The sequence below is a fragment of the Chaetodon auriga genome, chromosome 13 (genome assembly GCF_051107435.1).
Source record: "Chaetodon auriga isolate fChaAug3 chromosome 13, fChaAug3.hap1, whole genome shotgun sequence".
Classification (NCBI taxonomy): domain Eukaryota; kingdom Metazoa; phylum Chordata; class Actinopteri; order Chaetodontiformes; family Chaetodontidae; genus Chaetodon; species Chaetodon auriga.
Genome location: NC_135086.1, coordinates 24,100,717 through 24,122,823, shown reverse-complemented (window position 1 = coordinate 24,122,823; position 22,107 = coordinate 24,100,717). Strand labels below are relative to the sequence as shown.

General features: G+C 43.5%; 1 protein-coding gene across 3 annotated transcripts in view; it reads right to left on the bottom strand.

Moving 5' to 3' along the window:
- Positions 1-21,662, bottom strand: part of ankrd44 (ankyrin repeat domain 44) — a 37,268-nt gene extending 15,606 nt beyond the window's left edge. For 2 of the 3 annotated variants that reach the window (XM_076746613.1, XM_076746611.1), the window contains exons 1-12: positions 21,114-21,662; positions 13,660-13,743; positions 12,216-12,294; positions 11,687-11,757; positions 9,776-9,976; positions 9,162-9,249; positions 7,865-8,007; positions 7,296-7,508; positions 5,369-5,447; positions 5,169-5,283; positions 4,980-5,062; positions 545-653 (exon numbers count right to left, since the gene is read on the bottom strand). In XM_076746613.1, the coding sequence (XP_076602728.1) occupies positions 545-653; positions 4,980-5,062; positions 5,169-5,283; positions 5,369-5,447; positions 7,296-7,508; positions 7,865-8,007; positions 9,162-9,249; positions 9,776-9,976; positions 11,687-11,757; positions 12,216-12,294; positions 13,660-13,743; positions 21,114-21,140 (1,292 nt within the window). In that variant the 5' untranslated portion in view covers positions 21,141-21,662. The remainder of the gene's footprint in view (positions 1-544; positions 654-4,979; positions 5,063-5,168; positions 5,284-5,368; positions 5,448-7,295; positions 7,509-7,864; positions 8,008-9,161; positions 9,250-9,775; positions 9,977-11,686; positions 11,758-12,215; positions 12,295-13,659; positions 13,744-21,113) is intronic. The other variant, XM_076746612.1, reaches the window with a different exon arrangement.
- Positions 21,663-22,107: the final 445 nt, after the last annotated feature.

Sequence of the window (22,107 nt, the reverse complement as noted above, 5' to 3'; positions counted from 1 at the left end):
AAAACTACTTCATTTGACCCCTAATGAAGGAAGCCACCAAATGTTGCTTTAACTCTTCAATAAAAAGGTGATTTCAAGATATTTCTGGTTTACTACAACTCTGGTCTCATTTTCATTGGTTTGGCCATTATAACAACACTGTGAGAATGGCAACATCTTCAGGAAGTCAGATAGTGGCGAGGAACACAAGCAGTCAGATGATCAGAATCGGCCATGTTAGCCAAAATAAAGGTGAAAGGTAATTTTCTGTGTGATCAGGGATTATTACCAATATTTCAGGCAAGCTCACATTCAGTTTCACCTCCAAATAAAGGGGTTTAGATAATGAGAATTAATTGTTGATTTGTCTGTGAACTGTCTGACTGGCTGACTGCTTGTTGGCCCGGCAGACTTTGCTGTGGTGATGCTGAGTTCTCCATCTAAAAACGATGTCCAAAACTATGAAAAAAAAAGCACCGAGAGATGTTGTAACAAACCAGAGCTACCCTTTACTCTTTCTTCCTTTTAAAGAGCCGTCTGTCCTGTAATGAATGGTATGGCTCACCCTCCGGCGGCAGCAGCGTGCAGGCAGGTCCTCCCCAGACTGTCAGGAGTGTCTATCTGGAAGCCTGCAGACAGGACCGAGTCGTTACACATTATGCTAAACCTCCGACCTGACGAGGGCAGCACAGGGAGACGGAGGGAGGCCAGACAACACACAGCAGCAGCCGCCACAGAGAGAGAAGAGGAAGAGTTGGAGAGAAAGACAGGTGTTAAGTGCGACAGGTGGGGGAAACAGAGGTTAGGTGTGAGTGCATGATGCTGGCCATGCTGACACAGGAAAACACACGAACGTCTACATGTAACAGAGAGAGAAAAGGACACAGCGTAGGATATATAAGACCAACAAAGGAAGGAGCCTGAGGGAGAAAGTGCAGCGAGAAGCAGTTCAGCTTGAATATCTTGTCATGCTGATGTGGCTTTGACCAGAGAGGCTTTTTTGACTAAGAAGAAGAATCCAGCCTTTCTTCAGGGTCTTTCCTTTAAAATTTCGAGGAATTCATGAACTAGACCTGCGAGAACGACCAGTGTGTCATTCATCACCCTGCCGGCATCGATTCATGTGCTAAAAATGTGTCACATCGCAGTAACAGTGGTCTCGAAATGACAGACAGCATCTGAAACCTCTTTACAAAAACCTTTTTAACTGCAAGGTCTTGGTTTCAGTTCTGTTCCAGGGCCAACGTTTCAGTTCCTGCCCAAGAAAACTGCTCCTGACATATGACTTTCTGATGCTCCAGGAACTATTGGCATGCAGTCTGTTGCAATGAACACAACTGACTGGTCATACACAAGCCTCGAGGCTGCTGCACGTGTACGCCATTCATTCACACTGAAAATTAACATTGCTATTCACCAATGTTAGTCAGCAAAACAGAGAAAGCAGCTACTGTATTTACTAATTCTTTCAATCTGGTGTGTTGTGCTGAATCAGGAGTATAACCAGAAAACAGTCAGCAGATCCTTCACACCTTCAGACAAGTGCTTGGTCTGCCTGGAAACAAAATATGAACAACCCTGCTTCCAAAAACACTGGAACACTGCGTGAAACATAAAGACAGCAGAGTGTGATCTTTTGCTATAATTCTTTTTGACGTACTCAACTGAAAACAGGACAAAGCCACTATATTTAATGTTTGACTTCATCAACTTCATTGATTTTTTGTAAATATCGGCTTATATAACATGCCAATATATTTCAAATAAGTTGGAACAGGAGCAACTAAAGACTGGGAAAGTTGTGGAATGCTTCAAAAACACCTGTTTGGATCATTCTACAGGTAAACAGGTTCAGTGGTGATAGCTGCTGATCAACAGCTGACAGTATCCTGACTGGGTTGCAGTCTTCTACAAATAAAATCCATAATGGTCCCATCACCATCCTCTCCCACCACTAGTCTTGACTGCGTTCCAGCATCCAGCGTGTCCTCTGAACAGTGGTGACACTGACCACAGCTGAAATAAGTTCAGCTGCTGAAAACAGCGCTCCCCTCTCCTTCTTCGGCACTGCAGTTGCAGGCGGCATTTCCCCCTGTCCATACAATAGCGCAGCTTCACTGATGGCCACCACATTTCTTTCAAGTCTTTGTTTTTTGGACCCACACAAACAAGAGGAGGGAAGAAGAAGAAGAACTGAGCGAGAGGATCTCAATCAGAACTCAGTGTGGACACTTGAGGCACATTCATCACAGGTGTAATCAGGTGAAATCATGTCTACATACAGTCTGGATATGAGACATATCAATGCACAGTGTAAAGGGGGGGGTGAACGTGCTCCTGTCCCAATTTTTTTGGAACATGTTCCAGGCATCAAATTCAGACGGAGTGTATATCTACAAAAACCAAAGTTTATCAGTTTGAACATTGTGTCTTTGTATTGTATTCCACTGAATACAGGTTGAAAAGGATCTGTTTTTACTAATGTTTTACACAGCCATTCTACCCAGCTCTTGTCAGGGCTCGAGACTGCGACCAAAATGGTCGCATATGTGACCTTTTTTCAGAGTTTGCGAGTAAGAATTTCATCTGGTCGCGTTAGTGCGAGCGCATCAGTTTTATGGCTCCGTGTTAGACATTGTGCTTGAAAGTCGTCCTTTTTTTCACTGGTTTAGTCAGCCGCCTCCACCTGCACTCTCTCCTGTTGAGACAGCGCCGTCGCGTGCACGTAAGCCGTCGCGTACACGCGCAGCGCACAGAACTTCAAGACACCAAGACTAGCGTTTCGCTAATCTCAAAAATGAAGCGGTCTATTGCTGATTTTTTCCAAAAACTAAATAAGGAGAGAGAGGAGGAGACTGGTGGTTAGGTAGAGCCAGCAAAAGGTGCCGAATCAGACGGTAGGCCTACTGTTGATGAGGAGGACAGGGAGAGACCGGCCGAGCAGCAGGTGAAAAAAAAAAAAAAAAAAAAGTACTGCTTTCAACCACAATGACTGACACAGTACCCGTGGTTGCGGTACGAAGGGGAACTACGTTGTGTGTCTGGTGTCGACAGTGTGGCCCGTCTGTTGCAGGCAACACTAAATTTGTTACGGGGTCGACACAATTTAAGCTGGAAACTGTGAAGTTACACAACGACAGCATAAAACACAAAACCTGTCGGGACCAATGCATCACCCGAAACACTGAGCCCCTCCCGACTTTTTTTCAGCGGATGGATGAGAGTAATCGCTCAACAGAAGAGAACGAAATGGTCATTAAGTTTAACACTGCCTATAACATAGCGAAAGAGGAACTCCCGTTCACACAATTCAAATCCCAGATCGCACTGATGAAAAAAAACGGGCTGAATGTGAACTCAACCTATGCCAATGACAAGGCATGTGCCCAGTTCATAGGAAAATCATGTGCTGGTGCGACCAACTGAGAAAGTTGGTCGCACCAGTGCTACCAGTGGAAAAGTTAGTGTAGAGCCCTGCTTGTGTAATGGGGTTCGTATTCAAGCTATCAACTCTCCCTTGACTACCCCTCAAGCCTCCATGCTCTGCTGAAGCCTGGTTTCTTTTTTAACTAGCTGTTTGTTGGGGACAGACGCACTTGCAGATTTTGATGGCATCCAGCTTTTGTTCCTGCAGAGGCTGAATGCAGTTTTTGTATATCTCTTTGGATAAAAGTATTTACCAAATGAATGTATTTGCATGAGAGTAAATAACAAAGAACAGCATGATGACTGTTTTATCAGCTTGTGTCGTGGATTTTTAATCCTTTATCATTACAATTTGCCTTATCTTCACCGTTTATCGCATGTGGTGTAAAAGGGAGTTGTAGCTCCTGATGTAGCTCTGAGTACAACAAATGCAAAAGCTCAGGCCACCCCTGCTCACAACAGTCCTGACCAGACGCAACGCTGCAGCTGCACAAAGCTCAAGCACATGTAAAAGACTTCTTTGTTGTTTGCTACAGCAACTCAGCAGAGCCACATGAGGTGACCAGTTTCATCCTGCTCCATGCCTCCAGACGCAAGCGCCAGGGCCTTGTTAAACCATCAAAAGTGGAGAGGAGTTTTGTCTTTTTGTCTTCACATTTGTTTAATATATCACTCTCTTCTGTATCTCTCAGAAACTAGCCACTGCCAAAAACCACAGGGAAACTTTTCAGATGTAAACTAGTTATTAACTGCTAATGTCAATTGCTCCAAGAGGAGAATTCAACAGCAAACGCTCTTGTCCAGAGAGAGAGTGGTCTCATCAGTGAGTAATTAGACTCAGTGAGGCCTTGTCTGTTTCTGGAACATTGTGACTTGAATTTGGCCAGAGCTGAATACATGTGCCTGTGGAGGAATTCGCCACTGGGAGCAAGAACAACCAGGCTCAAACCTCCCTGTAAATGACACTTGAAGATCACACTAAGGTAAAACAGACTCTGAATCAGCACATATCCAGGGCAATGTTCACTTGTCAGCTGCTACTAGCTAGCTCCTGAAGCTAACGTGACTCTGCTGGTTAAAAACATCATCTCCTGATGATTACACATTTTCCAGCTGGCTCGTATTAAAATGAGCTCGGCGATGTACCTTATATTGCACCAAAAGACTGAGGCAGAGATGCTGCTTTTGTTATTTAGCCTACCATCATTGATTTAAATGGGGTGGACAAAACAATAGAGACATCTGTCAGTAAAACGCAATACAGTTTAGCAGCCCCACAAACTGCAGCCTCCAAAATGATCCTACAGTTGAATCAACATCAGGACGGTTGCATTAGACTGCATTAGTTTTAGCTAGGTGTACCTGATAAACTGGCAAATGATATTATTCTGCTAAAACCACACAAGAATTGAAGCATCAAAGGTCAGGCAGTAGAGGCCAGTGATCTTCAGTAAAGACGCACATACAGAAGAAGCTGGAGAGCATCATTTGTCAAACCGACACCTAGTCACAGCAAACCTCATTACTAAACTAAACCTACTTTCTACAAGTTCATATGTAACTTTGTGTGCTACCTGAGGACAACAGCTTCCTGCAGCAGTCAGAGTGCGCGTTCAAGGCAGCCAGGTGGAGAGGGAACATGCCGTGGACTCCTCGCCTATGGAGAAAGACGCAGAAAGGAAACGACAGTCTCTTTTACTCGACAGCTTTTCAATGTAATAACTTAACATACAGTACATTTATGAACAGGTGAACAAACCAACCTTGTGCAGTCTGCCCCACTGGTGATGAGCGTGTTGATGAGGAGCTCATGACCATAGCGGGCAGCAATGTGGAGAGGAGTGTTGCCATCCTTGTCCACACTGTCGATCTCTCCACCTGAAATAGAAGGTTCATTTATAGGGAGACAACAAGTGGAACTTTCAGAGATCACAAAAAAAAACCAAGCATCAGCAAGGCTCACCATTCTGAATGAGGGTCTGGGAGCGGGTGAAGCGTCCATGAACTGCAGTCATGTGAAGAGGACTCTTCCCGTCCCGACTCTGAAGAAGGTGGAGGAGAAATAAAACAACAAGTTTCAGATTTTATGTAAAACGCAGCAGGAAAAGAGTGGTAATAACAAGTCTTGATTCTTTACATATTTTTTCCTTCAACAATTAATTTGGCAAGGGTTGGGGTTGTACTGTTATATAAAGCACTGTAGGTCTACAGCTACGCTAGTCAGCTCCTGATGCTGCATTGCTGCTTACACACCAGAAAAGAAAACTGTTGAATGGATGGAGAGCTGATACAATTAGAAAGTGTGATCTGAAAGTGGCACCAGAGTAAAGAGTGAAGAGTGACTAAAATCAAACCACTGTTAACATCCAGCATTTGTAAATACTACGCACAGACTCATTGAAAAACAAAAGAAGAGCTGACTTCCCTTCTAAGGGCAAACGGAATAAATAGAAGCATTTCTGAGAACAGCAACCAGTTATCGTTTGGGACACTATGTCTGGTGATCACAGGATGCATGCTCAACTCGTGACAGCAGCAGGCCGACCCATAGCATGGTAATGCTCTAATATACAGCAATTTAACAAGCTAACATCATGTCAACATGCTTGTTTACCATCTTAACATTGCTGCTATTTGTTAGCATGTTATCTTTAAACCTGTGTTAGTTCATTATTGGGCAACCTCAGGGCAGTGCAACAAGCTCTAAACACAACAATGACACATCACTTTATGAAGTTTTTACAGGAAATGCATTAGCAGCTCTCTATATGCAAGCCCAGCAGATGCAAAGTGACGTTTTTTTCATTTGAGGTTTTTCCTCTGAAAAATTCAGATCCAACATTGGCGCTCTTTTCGCTCTTGGTCCTGGTTTGGTGTCCGCCAGCTCCAGAGCACAATATCTGACTCTTGCAGCTGCTGAATGCTCCAGTTGTTTACAAGCTGGATGTCTACTGGTTGGTGCTGAGCAGGTAATGCACAGTGGGCTGATCAGAGCTTTTTCACTGAAAACGGCTTCTGCTGCAGCTGGAACAAAGCTGAAGAGGGCAGTGAGACTGAACCCAACAGCTTTTTCAATACTTTGTTTATTGGCTTTTGTTCATTTTGAATAAACAGCAAATGTTCATAAAAAAAAAAACCTTCTTTCACCCTCAATTCTCAGTAACATTCCCAGCAAAAAGAAAAACTTAACAAACCAAACAGTCAAGTTGAGGGCCAGAAAACCAAGACAATGACCTAAAGGTGCAAAATGGCTCTGCAGAGTCTGGATATTAGAACAAGAGACCCCTTTCACAAAGCACAGACATTTGACATCGCTGTGCTGGAATTCCATGAGATCACTAAACCTCATGAACCAATAAGAACAATAAAAATAAATCTGCTAGAAGTGATATTTTAATAATGACAATGTACAAGAACAGAACGTGAAAAGAAGGAAGAGGCAATATGAAGGAAGTCATTCATAGTGCTGAACCTCCAGAGAATCAGCTGAATTCACAGCTTCCCTCAGCTTCACATAGTTTTAAAATGAGTTTCAGCTCATTGTTTAGCTGTCCAACTACGACATTACTGTTTGGGTTCAGTCTAACTGCTCTCATACCTTTTTTTTTTTTTTTAATACTGCAGCAGGCAACTGTTTTCAGCGAACAAACCTCTAAAACCCCTCTGAGCACTATCTGCTCAGAACCAAAGAGCAGACAGACAAAGCTGGAGACTGGCTGGAGACTAGTGAGTATTTCCCTCAGGAGGTGGTAGAGACCAAAAACAGAGCTTAAAGAGAGTGAATATTAGACTTAGAGAGCCATGCTGCCAGCAGCAGAACTACAAATGTGTCTGTAACCAGATGGGAGAGCCGTGTTGGCTTACGGGAGGAAGACGTGCAGCCAGCATACCTGTACGTTGACATCAGCCCCGTTGTTGACCAGGAACTCCAGACAGAGTGCTCCATGTGTGGAGGCGGCAGCAAAGTGCAGTGGGGTGAAGCCCTTGTTGTTCAGTTGGCTGACGTTGGCGCCATAATCGATCAGCTCGCTGACGACGGCGTCCTGACCGTTATAACAGGCCAGGTGGAGCGCTGTGTTCCCAAACGCATTGGACTCATCTATCTGTTGTCAGAGTGAAAACAAGACCTGTCATTATGGCCAAGAAAAGGTGTGTGTGTGTGTGTGTGTGTGTGTGTGTGTGTGTGTGTGTGTGTGTGTGTGTGTGTGTCACCGCTGTTTTGCTTTAACAAGAGCGAGACAATGAACAAATAAATGCAAGTTCATGTGCTGAGAATGAGTACTTAGACAATCAGAACATGAGAAGAGCTGTTGTGTTGGTGAAACTGGGAGCACATGTTTAGAGTGAGAGTATACATTAATTTCCTCAAGTGTGAAGCAGACAGGGAATCGGTGTGTGTGTGTGTGTGTGTGTGTGTGTGTGTGTGTGTGTGTGTGTGTGTGCGTGTGTGTGTTCTGACCTCCACAGCCAGGTTGAGCAGGTGTTTGACCACAGCGATCTGTCCACTGGAGGCTGCCGTGTGGAGGGGAGTGTACCCCCGTTTGTCCTTACAGCTGATCTCCGCCCCCTGACTCACCAGCAGACACACCACATCCAAATGCCCTGCAGGGGGCGCACCACAGCACACAAACCATAGGCAAAAAGAAGGAATCTGCTGCTTGTGGACTTGAAACAACACTAAAGTAATAAACCCACTCTGTTCTTGCTTTCTCTAATCTCCCAACTGGCCTCAGCAAAAGTCTTACTACAACATATGGTTCGTTGATCTGGTTGGTTGAAGTTCGCCTGTGACAGGCGGTGACAGACAGATGGTTCATCCAATCACCTGCCAAGTATTTTTTGAAAGCGCCTGCTCAGAAGGACAACTTCTGTGTAACAAACCATCCTATTTTTGGTATAGGAGGAACACAACTAACTATTATTCTTAATATTGATTCATCTATTTTGTATTATTTTAGATTAATAGTTTACTCTCTATAATGTTCGAAAACAGTTAGATTTTTCATTGTGTTATTACGGTTTTTCAGAGTCCATGGTGACATCTTGGTGCTGCTTGTTTTATCTGACCAAAAGCCGCAGATCCGAAATAAATGAATTTACAATAATATAAAACAGAGCGAAGCAACGAATCATCACATCCGACAAGCTGGAAATGACTTTAACAGTCAAACATCAGAATTGTTGCTGCCTAATTTTCCCCTCAATGGACTAATCCATCCAACAGAGTCATTGCTTCAGCTGTAGTTTACACTTTACGTTTATATCGGTTTTAAGGCAAAATCTGAACAGAATTATTATACCCTTATTTTACTTAATTTATGCTCTGTTGGTTGTGTTAAATTTGTGTGGTTATCTAAAGTTATTATTTCTAATTTTTTCATTTTTCAGCAATATGTTCAGGTCAAAATTGACACGGTCTCTGGTAGTAAAGTTTGTTGTTTAACTGTAAAATATCCCACCTCAGGACATTTTTCTAAGAACTTGAGTAAATAACAAAACAGTTTGAGCCTGCATTAATAAACAAGTTATCCACTTTGTTTGCTGTAGCGTTTGTATGTGCATGTTTTGTTCTGACATGTTTACTTTGGAAAATTACCAGTCATCTTATGTTATATCTTGCTTTGCTTGGCATAAGAAAGTCTCACATGGCTCTAATGAATAGGTCCTTCAGTTATTATGAAGCTCAGAATGAGCAGCTCATTCGTTTTCCACAGCATGAAGGCATGACGTATCACATCTCCATCTTTGTCTCTCACCCATAAAAGCTGCCCAGTGTAGTGCTCGGCCATCTTTCTTATCAAAGGCGTTGATGTTGGCTCCTTTGGTGAGGAGGAGGTTCACCATCTGACAGAGACAAAAACAGAGGGAGGGGGAATTAGTGCGTAATAGAAGAGGTATATATTTTTGTTTGTATGTTTCTGTGTGGGCAGCAGGCACACTGTGTGTAAGAGTAAGTGTGTGTGGGTGACGGTCTACATATATATAACAGCACTGTAAATACATCTCATCACTTGGCTCAGCTGTTGCATAAACACTCTGGAGAGACAGTGTTGGACAGAAATAGAGAAGCTGTCCATTCAGTTGGGCTTCAGAACTCTGCCGCCTCTCATTGTTCACCATATTTGTGAATGACTGTGTTTCAAAATGAACCACCCACTTAATAACCCCAACAATACAGCCGCACTCGTCCACTCGTTTCCTTTAACCAAGCTATTCAACCAAAGATAGCACAAAGGATGGTTACATCACAGCCTGTTTATTAATGGACTACACCAGGAACGTGGACGCAGCGCAGCAGGAAGGATGAAAATGGTTTAATGTGACTGACAACATGTCCGACAGGCAGAAAGTCAGTTAGTTTCTGCAGTACCTCAGTGTGGCCATTGAGGGCAGCGTGATGCAGTGCAGTGCGTCCGCCGCGGTCTGACACATTGACACTGCTCAGCAGCGGGATGATGACCTCAGCGCACCGCAGCGCGTTATTGGCTGCAGCGACATGCAGCGGCGTCTGCCAGTTCTTGTCCCGCGCGTTCACATCAGCCGAGTGGCGGATCAAGACTCGCACCGCCTCCTGAGGAACAGTCAAGGAGAGGGTGCGTTTTTAATGGGTTAATAATTCCTGATATCAAAAATACAAGTAACATGAGATAAATGAATAATTAGCACAGGGGCCCAGGATTAGAACTTGGAAAATTTCAATGAGGTCAAGAGAAGCGTTTGACCTTGAAGGTGGCAGCCCTGGACATTTTACATCTGCACGGTCAAACTTTAAATTAAGATACACATATTCACCGTTAACTAGGTGCTTATTAGAGTGAATATTAGTATCATATTATCGCTTTATTAGTCATCACAACCCTCATGAATACAACAACTTCCTTACTTACTATCAACAAGCACTAATTAGGAGGTTATTCAGGAAAAACTCTTAGTTAATGGCCTAGTACTTGTAGAATAGGTCATGCGCAGTAGGGCATTAATAAGTGCTTTATAATGACTAATAATGAGCCGACATGCTACTTATATGCATGCTAAAAAGCAACTAGTTAAGGCTGAATACGTGTAGCTCAATATAAAGAGGTACTGTTTGTACTTTCATGGAGCATTTTTTGTTTATTTCATGTGATATCAAACAATAGACAATAGAGCAACAGCTGCACAGATCAGAAACACCTTTCAGTCCAAAACAACATCACCACAAAGCACAGCTACAAAGAAACCAAGAAAAAACGGCTACCAAATAACAACTTAGACTCGACAAAACTGCAATATTTTGCTTGAAGAAGTATTTATTGCCATGCTATCATGGTTGAATTAAAAGTATGATCATTAGATTAACTGTTGAGAGAAAATAAAATCAACAGTTGTAGTAACAGTTGCAGATGTAACGAATAGAAGAGAATACATAAAAAAAAAATAAAGTTGTACTTCGACTGTTTTAGGATGTCTATCAACTCTGAGGTAACACAGCAGGTAAAGAAAGCTGCTATCACACTGTCAGGAATACAGACTTGAATCACTACTGCTACCACTGTTAGCATTTAGTGCATTACTCTTCACTTTACTTGAAGATCTTTGAATCAAACAAGTAATCAGTGTTATTAAGTAAACAACAGGCTGTAAATCGCTCCTTTTTACTACTTCTCAACATTTTTGTGTCGGAATTTTAAGTGTAAAATGTATGTACCGTGTTGTTCCCTTAAAGAAATATCCAACAATGGACTGAAAATTCTTTGTCCATAGCATGTACAGTATGTGCACTGCTTTGATCAAAAAAGATACCACAGTGTGATACTTTGCCTTTGTCGAAACATGTAAATTTCAGCTCTTTGCAGCCTTAGACTCGTCATCCCTTCACAACAGCACTCTAATATAACCCTACAATGCAAACAAAGTCATACAAGGCTCTGAAAGTATATGAAACCTCAGCCACACCGCTGAGATTCCTCAGCCAGCTATTGCAGCCATGCTGAATTACCTGTTTGGGCACTGGGAGTGATGAGGCTAATTGCTTCAACCCAGATTCACAAAGCTTACAAATGTGAAGCTGAGAACAGTATGTGTGTGTGCTGGGAGAGGCCAAATAATGATGAGTGAGCACGTATTCAGGTGGGCTCCCTGACAACTGTGTCACTGTGAGGATTTCTTGCACTCATTTCTTACTCAAGCTGCACTGCTTGAGTTGTTGTTGTGTTGGGAAGAAGAAAAGATTGGGCTCAGTGGGATGGTGTGTGTGTGTGTGTGTGTGTGTGTGTGTGTGTGTGTGTGTGTGTGGGCTCACCTCGCTCCGAGATGCCACAGCGCGATGGAGAGGGGTGAGCCACATGTTATCTTTGGCGTTGACCCGGGCCCCTGCAGAGAAACAGGAGTGATAAACATGGCACTGATGAGGTGCTGCATGCATTGTGAAAGCCAGCCAGCTTGAACTTTTCTCTCACGTCCTCTCTGTTTTCCTCTATAGGGCCATTTCTGGTATTTCTTACCGTTGTAATAGAATCATCCCATTCTTCTTCCTCAAGACAATGAGTCCCAGGATGCCATTCTCAAAATATCATTCTGTCTTTCAGACCTACTATTGTGGAACCCTCCACCTCCCCACCGCCACCCACTCTGTGTGTCCGGGGAGATTGAACCGTTTCTATCAGTCACCTTAATGAATCTGCCTCACGCAGTTGAAGTCGAACTGCCAAAGTCTTTTTCTGTTGTTCACAGTCATTTTCAAAGGTTTTGGAAACAAGGACAGCTGGACAAAGATGGGAGGAGACGAAAACTCAGGGAGACAAAGTAAGGAACATGGGAATGTATGTTACCGGAGAGGATGAGGAGCTCTGTGATCTCAGCATCGCCCAGGAAGGCCGCTGCATGCAGCGGGGTGCGCTTCTCTGCGTCCTGAGGGAGGAAGTCAGTCAGTCAGTCGGTGCTTGTTTATCATGTTCGCAAGGTACAGTAGGATTTCAACCTTGATCGGCAGCTGCACGTAGTGTACAGTACTGTGGATTAAGAGAGTGTCCTTAAAACATTTTCATACCAGTGCCAGTATGATTTCCCAGTTTTGAAACCAACACCAGAGCAACACTTTTATATTCTCTCATTTCTCCCAAATTGGAGCTAGAATGCATTTTTTCCTACATGAGCCTGAAAGCAGCCATACATGAAATATGATCACAGCAGTTAATAACACACAGAAAAACCTGAGCAAGCATTCAGTATTCGCTTTCAGTAATTTACAGTTTGATTTGCAGCTCTAGTCTAAGAGTGTCAGCTAAATGTCTACAAAGCAGTGTACCACAAAAAGTCCCACCCCTCCACAGACAGTGCTGGCTGCGATGTTACATTTCTGCAATCCATGAGTACACGAGTACACGCTGACACCCAACAGAGGAGGCTGTGATATCAGTTCACAGATGAGGAATCATTGTCAGGGCCATCAGTGTCAACACATCCATTGTTCTTCTCAGTAAGCTCACACGCACGCACACACGCACACACACAATCTCGGTGACCACCCCATGTCTATGCGACTGGGATGAGTGCAGCCTCTCCAACAGAAACACATCTCAAGTGGACATTGACAGTGACATGGGAGTCCTTTAACAGGCAGCCATCACCACATACAGAGGACTTAAGACAGCAGGGAGGACAACAGGACAGCAGGACAGCCCACATTCTGTGCTGCCCTGGCACAGACACGCTATGTATCTACACCCATATGACCTGATGTGAACAAACACATTCTCTGAACTTTGGCTTTACTGACTCTTGACCTATGGGCCTCCTCCCCTCACCCCTGGGTGCTGGCTACTGCAGGACGTGGGGGCTAAAGAAACAGGAGGGGAGAAGGCGATTGTCAATGAGCCAGGTTTTCATTTTCCTAAAAGCTGAGTAGGGATAGATCTGCCTTGCATCAGTATAGACAGTTATTCACAATTAAGGATGAACTGTGCAAACGTTTTCAAGTGAATCAGACATAAATAGTATAATTATGTTACTGTGGCACCAGCTATTGGCAAAATCCCACAAAATTGTGCAGGATCATTCAGTGCTACATATGCACACATCATCTAAATTATGTTACACAATTGCACACAAGGGCAAGTATTCCCCAAAGACACTTTATCTCATAAACCTAACTTTATTGTTTCGTCATCTTAAGTTAGCATTTCAGAATTACAAAATAACAGGACATATGGATTGTGTGTGTGTGTGTGTGTGTGTGTGTGTGTGTGTGTGTGTGTGTGTGCATGTATGTCTCACCAGGGCATTGATGTCTTCAGACTTGTATATGAGCATACGGATCTCTTCAGGGTCTCCACTGAAGATCGCCTGGATAAGAGGAGGCTGGGGAGAGAGGAAAGAGGACAGAAGCAACGTCAGAGTGGAAAGGCATTCAACACATGACCAGAGGCAACATGGAAGACATACAAGTGCACACGATGCATTTAAATAGTCAATGAATCTCTCAAAGTGAGGCGACGTGACAAAATTACATGTTAGGGAGAATATTTCCTGGCCATTACACAAGGGGAGACCAGGCATGATCCTTCCCACGGTATATGGCTGTGTGTGTGTGTGTGTGTGTGTGTGTGTGTGTGTGTGTGTGGTGGAGCAGCTGCTTGACTTTAAGCTGCTGTGTTTACAAAAGCTGGAGCTGAGGGGCTACTATGAGACTGTAGCCTACTACAGACTGTATACAGCAATGCTGTTTATTACTAACATGACTTTTTAAAAGTCACTTCTCATACATAGACAGGACCAAAACATTTGCCCCCATACAGAGAAATTCTTTGTCGATAGAGATCATCAAATAAAATGTCTGTGCTGAGAAAAATGTTAATGAAGGGCACTGCATGGAGGTCATGTCTTTGAAACCCTTATTTTCCTTCCCAGATCACAGATATGAGGTAAATAGAGGCCCTAGACACACACACACTCACACATACACACTCAGCAGCTATCAGTGGCAATCAGCACTCCAGCACTATAGCTTTTAGTGAGAAAGCAGTTAGCTCCCCTCAGCTTTAACTTTCAGCTCATTGTTGAGCTGTCCAGCTGTGACTTTACTGTTTTGGTTCACTCACACTGCTCTCATAGTGTTGTTTTTGGCCACAGCAGACAGCTGTTTTCAGTCAAATTCACTGTACACTACCTGGGACATTCTCGACAGGCCACTACAACCTGCAAGGTGAGGATCATGTGACCCATGCAGACACCTGGGGGTGTCAGTAGGCTAGTTTCTGGTTGCCTTGCTAGCTTGTCTGATTTACTGTAGAGGAATGTGAAGAGTGAAGAACTAGATAACACACGTGTCCTCTCACAAAATTGGCAAAACTTTCTACAGCAAAAAAATAATGCAGCAAAGCTGTTCATCAAGTGCTGCTTTACTACTGTAACTCCAATAGGTTTGCCAACTTGAGATTAGGAAAAAGTAAAATGTATTTAGGATAATTCTAATTCATATAAAAACAACAGTCAGGAAAAACACATTGATATATGATGTATATAGTATCAGTGTTGCAATGTAATATGGCATACTGTGATGAACTGTACCCCTACTGCCCACTCAACTATTACACAACACAATCACTACACAGCTGCATTATCCCACCACTGTCAGCTCTAAGTGAAGATTGATTTAACAATCTGAATTGCATTATCTCGTAACAATAATGTAACCTTATCAAAAATAAATGCAGACTCGATGTTCAAAGTGATGTACAGTATTATGCAACTCAAGCTTCAAGTCTGGCAATTGATTTTCATACTATACTACATATACATATACATACATCTGTATATGTAGTATAGTATGAAAATCAACTGCCATATATATGTGTGTGTGTGTGTGTATATGTGTGTGTGTGTGTTTGTATATATATTTATGTGTGTGTGTATGTGTGTGTGTGTGTACACACACACACACACACACACACACACACACACACACACACACACACACACACTGTAAATGAATGGTGGCCAAAAAAAAAGTAGTTGTGGGAGATCCAAAATGACAAATTTATGCAAAGTCACATCAAAAATAACCAAAGAATTTTAAAAGCAGCTGTGTTCCAATGCTATGCATTACGTAAGACTAAACTTTTCATTTTTCGAAATAGGAAAAGGTCACATGGGTTGTTGTATGTGGAAGAGCAAATGCTAAAATCACCAACTGAAAAGAGTCTCATGTGCTCCATTGATTCTAAAGGTCCATGTCAAAGCAGAGGCTGATGTGGGCTGCAGGTTAGATGTGTTACTGATGAATCAGATCGAAATGAGGCAGGCCTCACTTCACATCCTGTGTGTTTCTGCCACCTCCTGCCTCACTTCCTGTTGCACAGTCTCTCCTTCTCAGAAACAAGAGAGAGGAACCACAGAGGAGGGTTTCACTTCTGCTTTAAGAGCATGCATGCACAAAACGACACCACTTCCTCATCTGACCCCCCCCCCAGATTGGATTCTGGTGCTGTGTCACATCATCACATCGTCTTACTGCTCGGTAACCATTAGGGCAGTGCTGTGTGACAGTTTTAGATAATGGTACCTGACATCTGCTAGCGATGCCGAAACATTCCTTTATTTTCCACTAATTCCTTCCTATAGTGTGAGCCTTTTATTCTTACAAAAAACATATTTCTTTATTTGACTAATAATATAAATTGTTGGTTAATGCTAAAGCTAAAATAGAAAATACACAAACATATGATGATAATGTATTTCTGCTGACTCCACAAAGTTACTGCTCTTGACAAACAGTGTGATGCTTTACCCTGTAAAACATTCAAAAACTGTCATTTTTACACAAACTAGACATAACGTATAAATTAGTGAGTTTACAGGAGCTGGTAGGCCTTTTATTACCTTTGGATAGAGTCAGGCTAGCTGTTTTCCTGTTTCCAGTCTTTATGCTAAGCTAAGCTCAGCTAACCACTTGCTGGCTTCAGTTTAATAAATAGTGTACAGAAATGAGAGTGGTATTAATCTTCTCATCTAACTCTCAGCAAGAAGGCAAATCTACTTCCACAAATGTCTTCAACACAGAGTAGCTGTATGAGAACTTTGCTTAACAGAACTGTTTTTGGGAGATACACTTTTTTGGTTTCTGAGTTAGAGGAGAAGATAGTTATCACACTTGTGTTTCTTTGTTAACTATGGAGTCGGGAGGCGATTAGCTTAGCTCAGCAGCCGGCCCTGCTCTATTCAAAGTACGCCGACCTGCACCTCTAAAGTTCACTCCTCAATCTACACACATCAGAAATGTAAAAGCAACATAACATTAGGTGCTGTAACTATTTCTTAATATTTGAGCTTTAGCCATATTTTGACCTTCAGAGAGAGCCAGGCTAGCGGTTTCCTCCAACCTTTACCAAAGCTAGATGAAACTTCTCCCATTGTCAATCTTTTCAAACCCTCTGAAAAAGGCATATTTGCCATACATTTGGACTATTCTACAGAAATAAAACAGTCAAAATTAGTAAATATATTATTTAAATCAGGGATCCTCCTATCACAGAATAAGCGAACAAACTATGAATGCAACCGGACAACCTAGCTTCAGGTACTTTTCCACGCTGTCCTAAAGATATATTTCAGTGACTAAAAAGAACTTAAGTTCAGCTCATAGACTAAAAAATAAAGTGAGACCAAACATTCCCCAGGAGGTTGAACTCAACTGGTTGAACAGGAGAGAGCAGGGCGGGTGGTTCACACACATCTGTCACTTTTTCTTCTGTGAAACTTCCACCTATTATCGCAGCAAGCAATAATTTCACGCCACCTAACAAAGCAGAAAGCACATCGCCAAAGAGGAATTACGTGGGTGACAGAAAATGAAAGGAGAAAGAGGACGGTGCTCCTTATTGGCTGAGCAATTGTCCCATCTTCCTCGCCGTTTTCTCCTGATGATTAGCCAGCCAGCATATTTTCACTCGAGTTCAAAGCCACTAAGTAGTGATTCAGGTTTAATCAGTGTTTACTTGAGCAGGAGATAAGAGATGGAGAGGGGAAGGACACATTTAGGCTGAAGAGAAGTGAACAAGGTCTCAGCTGGAGGAGAAAGGGGCCCTGTGCCTTTAAAGAAGCAGCCAATAGGCAGCATATGGCCTCCTTAGCTATGGCTTTCTTTCTAAGTGCTCCACATACACTCACACACACATTCTTGCAAGTCTACAAGCACAAAGCTCAGCTGGCAACAGTCCCTTGTCACAGTGCTGTGTCTGTGATCGCCATGGGGACTTGGGGAGGCTGGTGCTGGCACAAGAAAGGCAAGGAGATTTAAGGAGTGTGAGCATGAATGAGAACATTCCCTCGAACACATACCAGCACCTACACACCGACCAATACTGAATTTTTGATGCCAATAAATATTTTCGAACAATAAAAATCCAGCTACCCTGCGACAGAAGAACAATGCTGCCGTGGATCATCAGCTACAAATGCATACTTTTTACCTGTTCGCTTTAGCCTCTTGCCCATCAGTACACAACACTGAGTTAGCAAGATATCATGTATGGCCATGAAATGTGTATTTAAGATCCCTATGAAAGGTTCTGATGTTCATACAGGTCTGCTAGAAACATTAAAAAGCCAATGAGGGAACAGTTCTGATTAACCCGTGGAGCTGACAATAACTAGCTAGCTAACTACAGCTGATAAATTCAAGCTAGTGACAGCTGTCATATCTGCCAGCAAAAGTGACAGTCACTGGCCAAAAACCAGGGGGTTTTGTCTACTTTTGTCTGGCAATCAAGGACTCACTGGTTCAAAAATGACTTTGTGTTTGGAGCTGTAAATCTATGACTTTTATCACCGTCAACTGCATGTTGATGTGAGAACAGAGGGCGGGACACACGTAGCAACAGTAACCAGGGGGAGTGGCTTAGCTAACAAGCAATTATCAACTAATAACTAAGAGCTGAAGCAAAACCAGAAAGACGGATGAAAGAAATGCTGATGATGTCTTGTTGATATCAGTGAGACTCTACCAAGACCTCTGCAGGCTCACATGTTTCACACAGCTCATTGTTGCACCACACTCTCACATACATCTTTTCACACTGTGACACTGTGGCACTTCTCCTTAGCCATCAGGCCCAGCCAGCGTCACCCAAACTATATTAGTAACTAATAACAATGAAAACGTGTTCTTGATTCAGGACCCCGTTGATACAGCTGGAAGAACATACAGATTTCTTCTGCTATCTTCCACTCTCATTCTTATCCTCCACCGACTTCCTCCATCAGATTACATCTGTTTTCATTCCAAACACACACACAGGCTGACCTGCAATACGTAAACGTCATATCCCCAACACACACACACACACACACACACACACACACACACACACACACACACACACACACACACACAAGTACGTCCTGTTTTGTGTCTCCCTGCACAAAAAAAGTCTCTACTCTACAGCCATGTCTTCATTTCCTCGAATGCCTGAGGTGACAGGCCTCTAACTGCCTCATCTGCTTCCCCCCAGGGTCAACAGCATACTTCTGATGTCCTCCAAACAGTGAAGTGCTAAATCAAAGACCATGACATGCATGTTATTATTGCCTCAGTCTCACTTTCACTGTACTTTAAAAGCAAGAAGAATGAAGGTCTTAATGTTTGACTGGCCTATAACTGACACACGAAACAATAGAGGAAACTTCTGTGGAAAAACAAGGTTAAAGGAGAGAAAACACAGGAAATCTGATAAGTGTACATGCGCACATGCACTATAGAGACAAACGTGTTCATACACACACACACAGCAGTGCTGTGGCTGAAAGTCAAAAGTCAACAACTTCCTGTGCTTCCTTTTTTTCTGTTTGGTGGAAATATGAGGTTTCTCCCCCAAAAAAAGCCCTTCAGTATCATGTGTGTATACAATACAAATATAAATGATAGGAGAAAATCCATCTTAACAAATATCCATCAGCAATTTGTGCATGTTTTTGAAGACATTAGAGGAAACTAAAGATATCAGAGCTGCACAAAACCCATTTTGACCCTCATGTCCTCTCACCAGAGTGACCTTGACCTTTGGACAACATCAGTACGTGCAAACCCTCCTTGTCACAGAACTTGTAACATTGCAAGCAGACAAACTTTAATGTGCTCTCATAGGTTAAAAGGATCCTACAGTAGCAGATTCTCATGTGACCCACTCTTGATGAGCACATGATGAAAGGCAGCAAAAAAAGAAAAAAAATCTATACGCCACTGAGCTGTCTGCGGAGCGGAGGCATCCAGTTATCAGGCATCATCAGCGTGTTGTCTGAAAATAACAGGAAGCCCCACAGTTCTGGGTTACATAAAAAAACTGTTCTTCCCTTCCTTGAAGTTAACGATGGATCTGATATGACGTGACTGACAAAGCTGCGTCAGATCAGGGATTTCTACCATCCTGCATTTCTACTGTCTCTTCAGATTCCAGCTGTGCTCTCTGTGCCACTTGTTAATGAACAGATTCACCACAATCATTTTAAAACAGGTGGAAACTTCAACATGTGACTTTACAGAAGTGAGACCAGAGAGAGAAGTGGCTCCCAAACTGAAGCTCAGGAACCTGTAGGGTGGCCCTCGCTCTGACAGGAGCAGTACTGGAGATCTGACTGCAGCCCAACTATAAATACACCAAATTAGAGCCACAACGATTAGTCTATTAATGAATTAGTCAATCAAACGTACCCTGATTTCACCGTCTCCAAACTATGGATTTGCTGCTTTTCTTAGCTTTATTGTAAACTGAATATCTTTGAGTTTTGAACTGTTGGACGGACATTTTTCACTATGTTTTACAAACTGGGCAATTAATTGATTAACAGAAAAAAAAATACAACTTAATAAAGAAAACAGCTGTTAGTTGCAGCCCTGCACTCAGTCTAAACCCTTTCTGATACATGAGCCTCAAACTTCATTACTGACCTTGACTAAACAGTCTTGCAACCCATTCAGAAGCTGTTCTGGAGCTTTCAGCTCTATCACACAGTCTTCCTCAGCAGACCGAGTTGCGCAGTCCCCATTGGTCACCTGCACGTGTCCATTTTTTCCCCTGAACGTTTTAAAGACTTCTTGTTCATGTCAGTTTAAAAGCTGAGAGTGACAGTGGGAGAACTCTGCTGAGGAGCATCAAAAGCTCCAGAGCAGCTACTCAACAGGCCTTGTGATGAGATGGTTCTGCTAACCTCTCAAACATGTCTCCTTGGCATAAAACCTGATCAGACAAGGACTGTTCGGTTTGCATTTGGAGATCCATCACATGAAACATCGATTTATACCAAATATTACAACTCTGGGGCCTCACAAACATGCATTTCACTGTTTCTCTTTTTTATCACTATTATGGACATATGCGTGTGCAGCACTGAGGATGCTTGCGGAAGGAAACAGAGCAGGAAGTAACTGAGAAGTGGGCTGTCCTAATTTTAACGGAACACCGAAAATATTAGCCATTAAAGACAAAGGCGAAAATCAGACCTGGACGCATAAACCGTCCAGCTTCGTGCAGCTGGATGGACGCATTCCGTGCGCAGTGTGCAGGTGATAAATGACTTCTTTAAGTTGTGTTTGACCAAACGCCCTGAGAGGCGACACAAAGACAAGCCGCGATATTAAAAATACATCTGTAGCCCACAGAAGAGACGGTGGAATGAAGCGTGAAACGCTGTGCAGCCTGGTTAAAGGCTAAGCTAGCCGCAGCTAGCAGGTCTACCTGGTCGGCCAGTTTGAGAACAGCCATCTCTGGGTTAGCTCCGGCTGCTCATCCACTGCCTGCGACACCGCAGCACCATGCACGGTGCGATGCTGCGCCCCAAACGCCGCTCCTCCCCTGCTTTCTCCGCTCTTCCCGCGGGACTTCAGGCGGCTAGATGTGGCTGCTCGGCTTCTTGTAGCTCTCTAGCAGACACACAGGCTGATGATGATGAAGGCCGGGGCGAGCACCACGGCCATCAGCCCCGCTCCACTGACGCTATCTGCGGCGACGCCGCTGAGCCGAGGCGGCCGCTCGGAGGCGCGGGGAGGCGGGGAAGCAGGAACGGCTTGACCCACCGGTGTAAACAATCCACATTTAGGCTACGGCTGCTGCTGCTGCTCGGAGGTCCCAGGCGTCTCTCTGAGTCGTACACCACCTACAGAAGCCTCCCTCCACCCAGGTCTGCAGAGCCACAAGCCTCCCAGAGAGGCGGCCAGGCTGAACTCAGCTGTGCAGAGATCGCACAGGAAGTTGGTGTGTATCTCTCCTCCTCTTAGATGCAGAAGTGGAGGAGAAGCTTCCTCAGCATCAATAACAACCAGCACCCCCTCGCTGCTGCCATCGTCTGGATACAGAGGGACCAAACTGCAGCGTCCAGCAAAACTGAATGGACACGCAGACAGAGTAGATGGTGGTGGAGGTGTAAGGAGCGATGCACGCTGCTCCATGCCTACCACAGTGTCTGCATGCTTTATCCCTGTAAAGGCTCATTTATTTTTTCCACTACATTTACATAGCCGAGACATTTACGGGTCAATCTCCACTTGCTTGCTTTTTTGGGGTTTTGGCCATATCACGTGCTCTTCATCAGCCGATGTAGTTTTCTCACTTGTCATCAAGGTAGATGTTGAAACTTTGCATTATTCTGAGCACGTTCAGGACTTTTCATCCACCTTGGTTGAAAAGTTGCCAGTGACTGAAGTTTTTCCCGCTTTCATTTCATCATGCATTT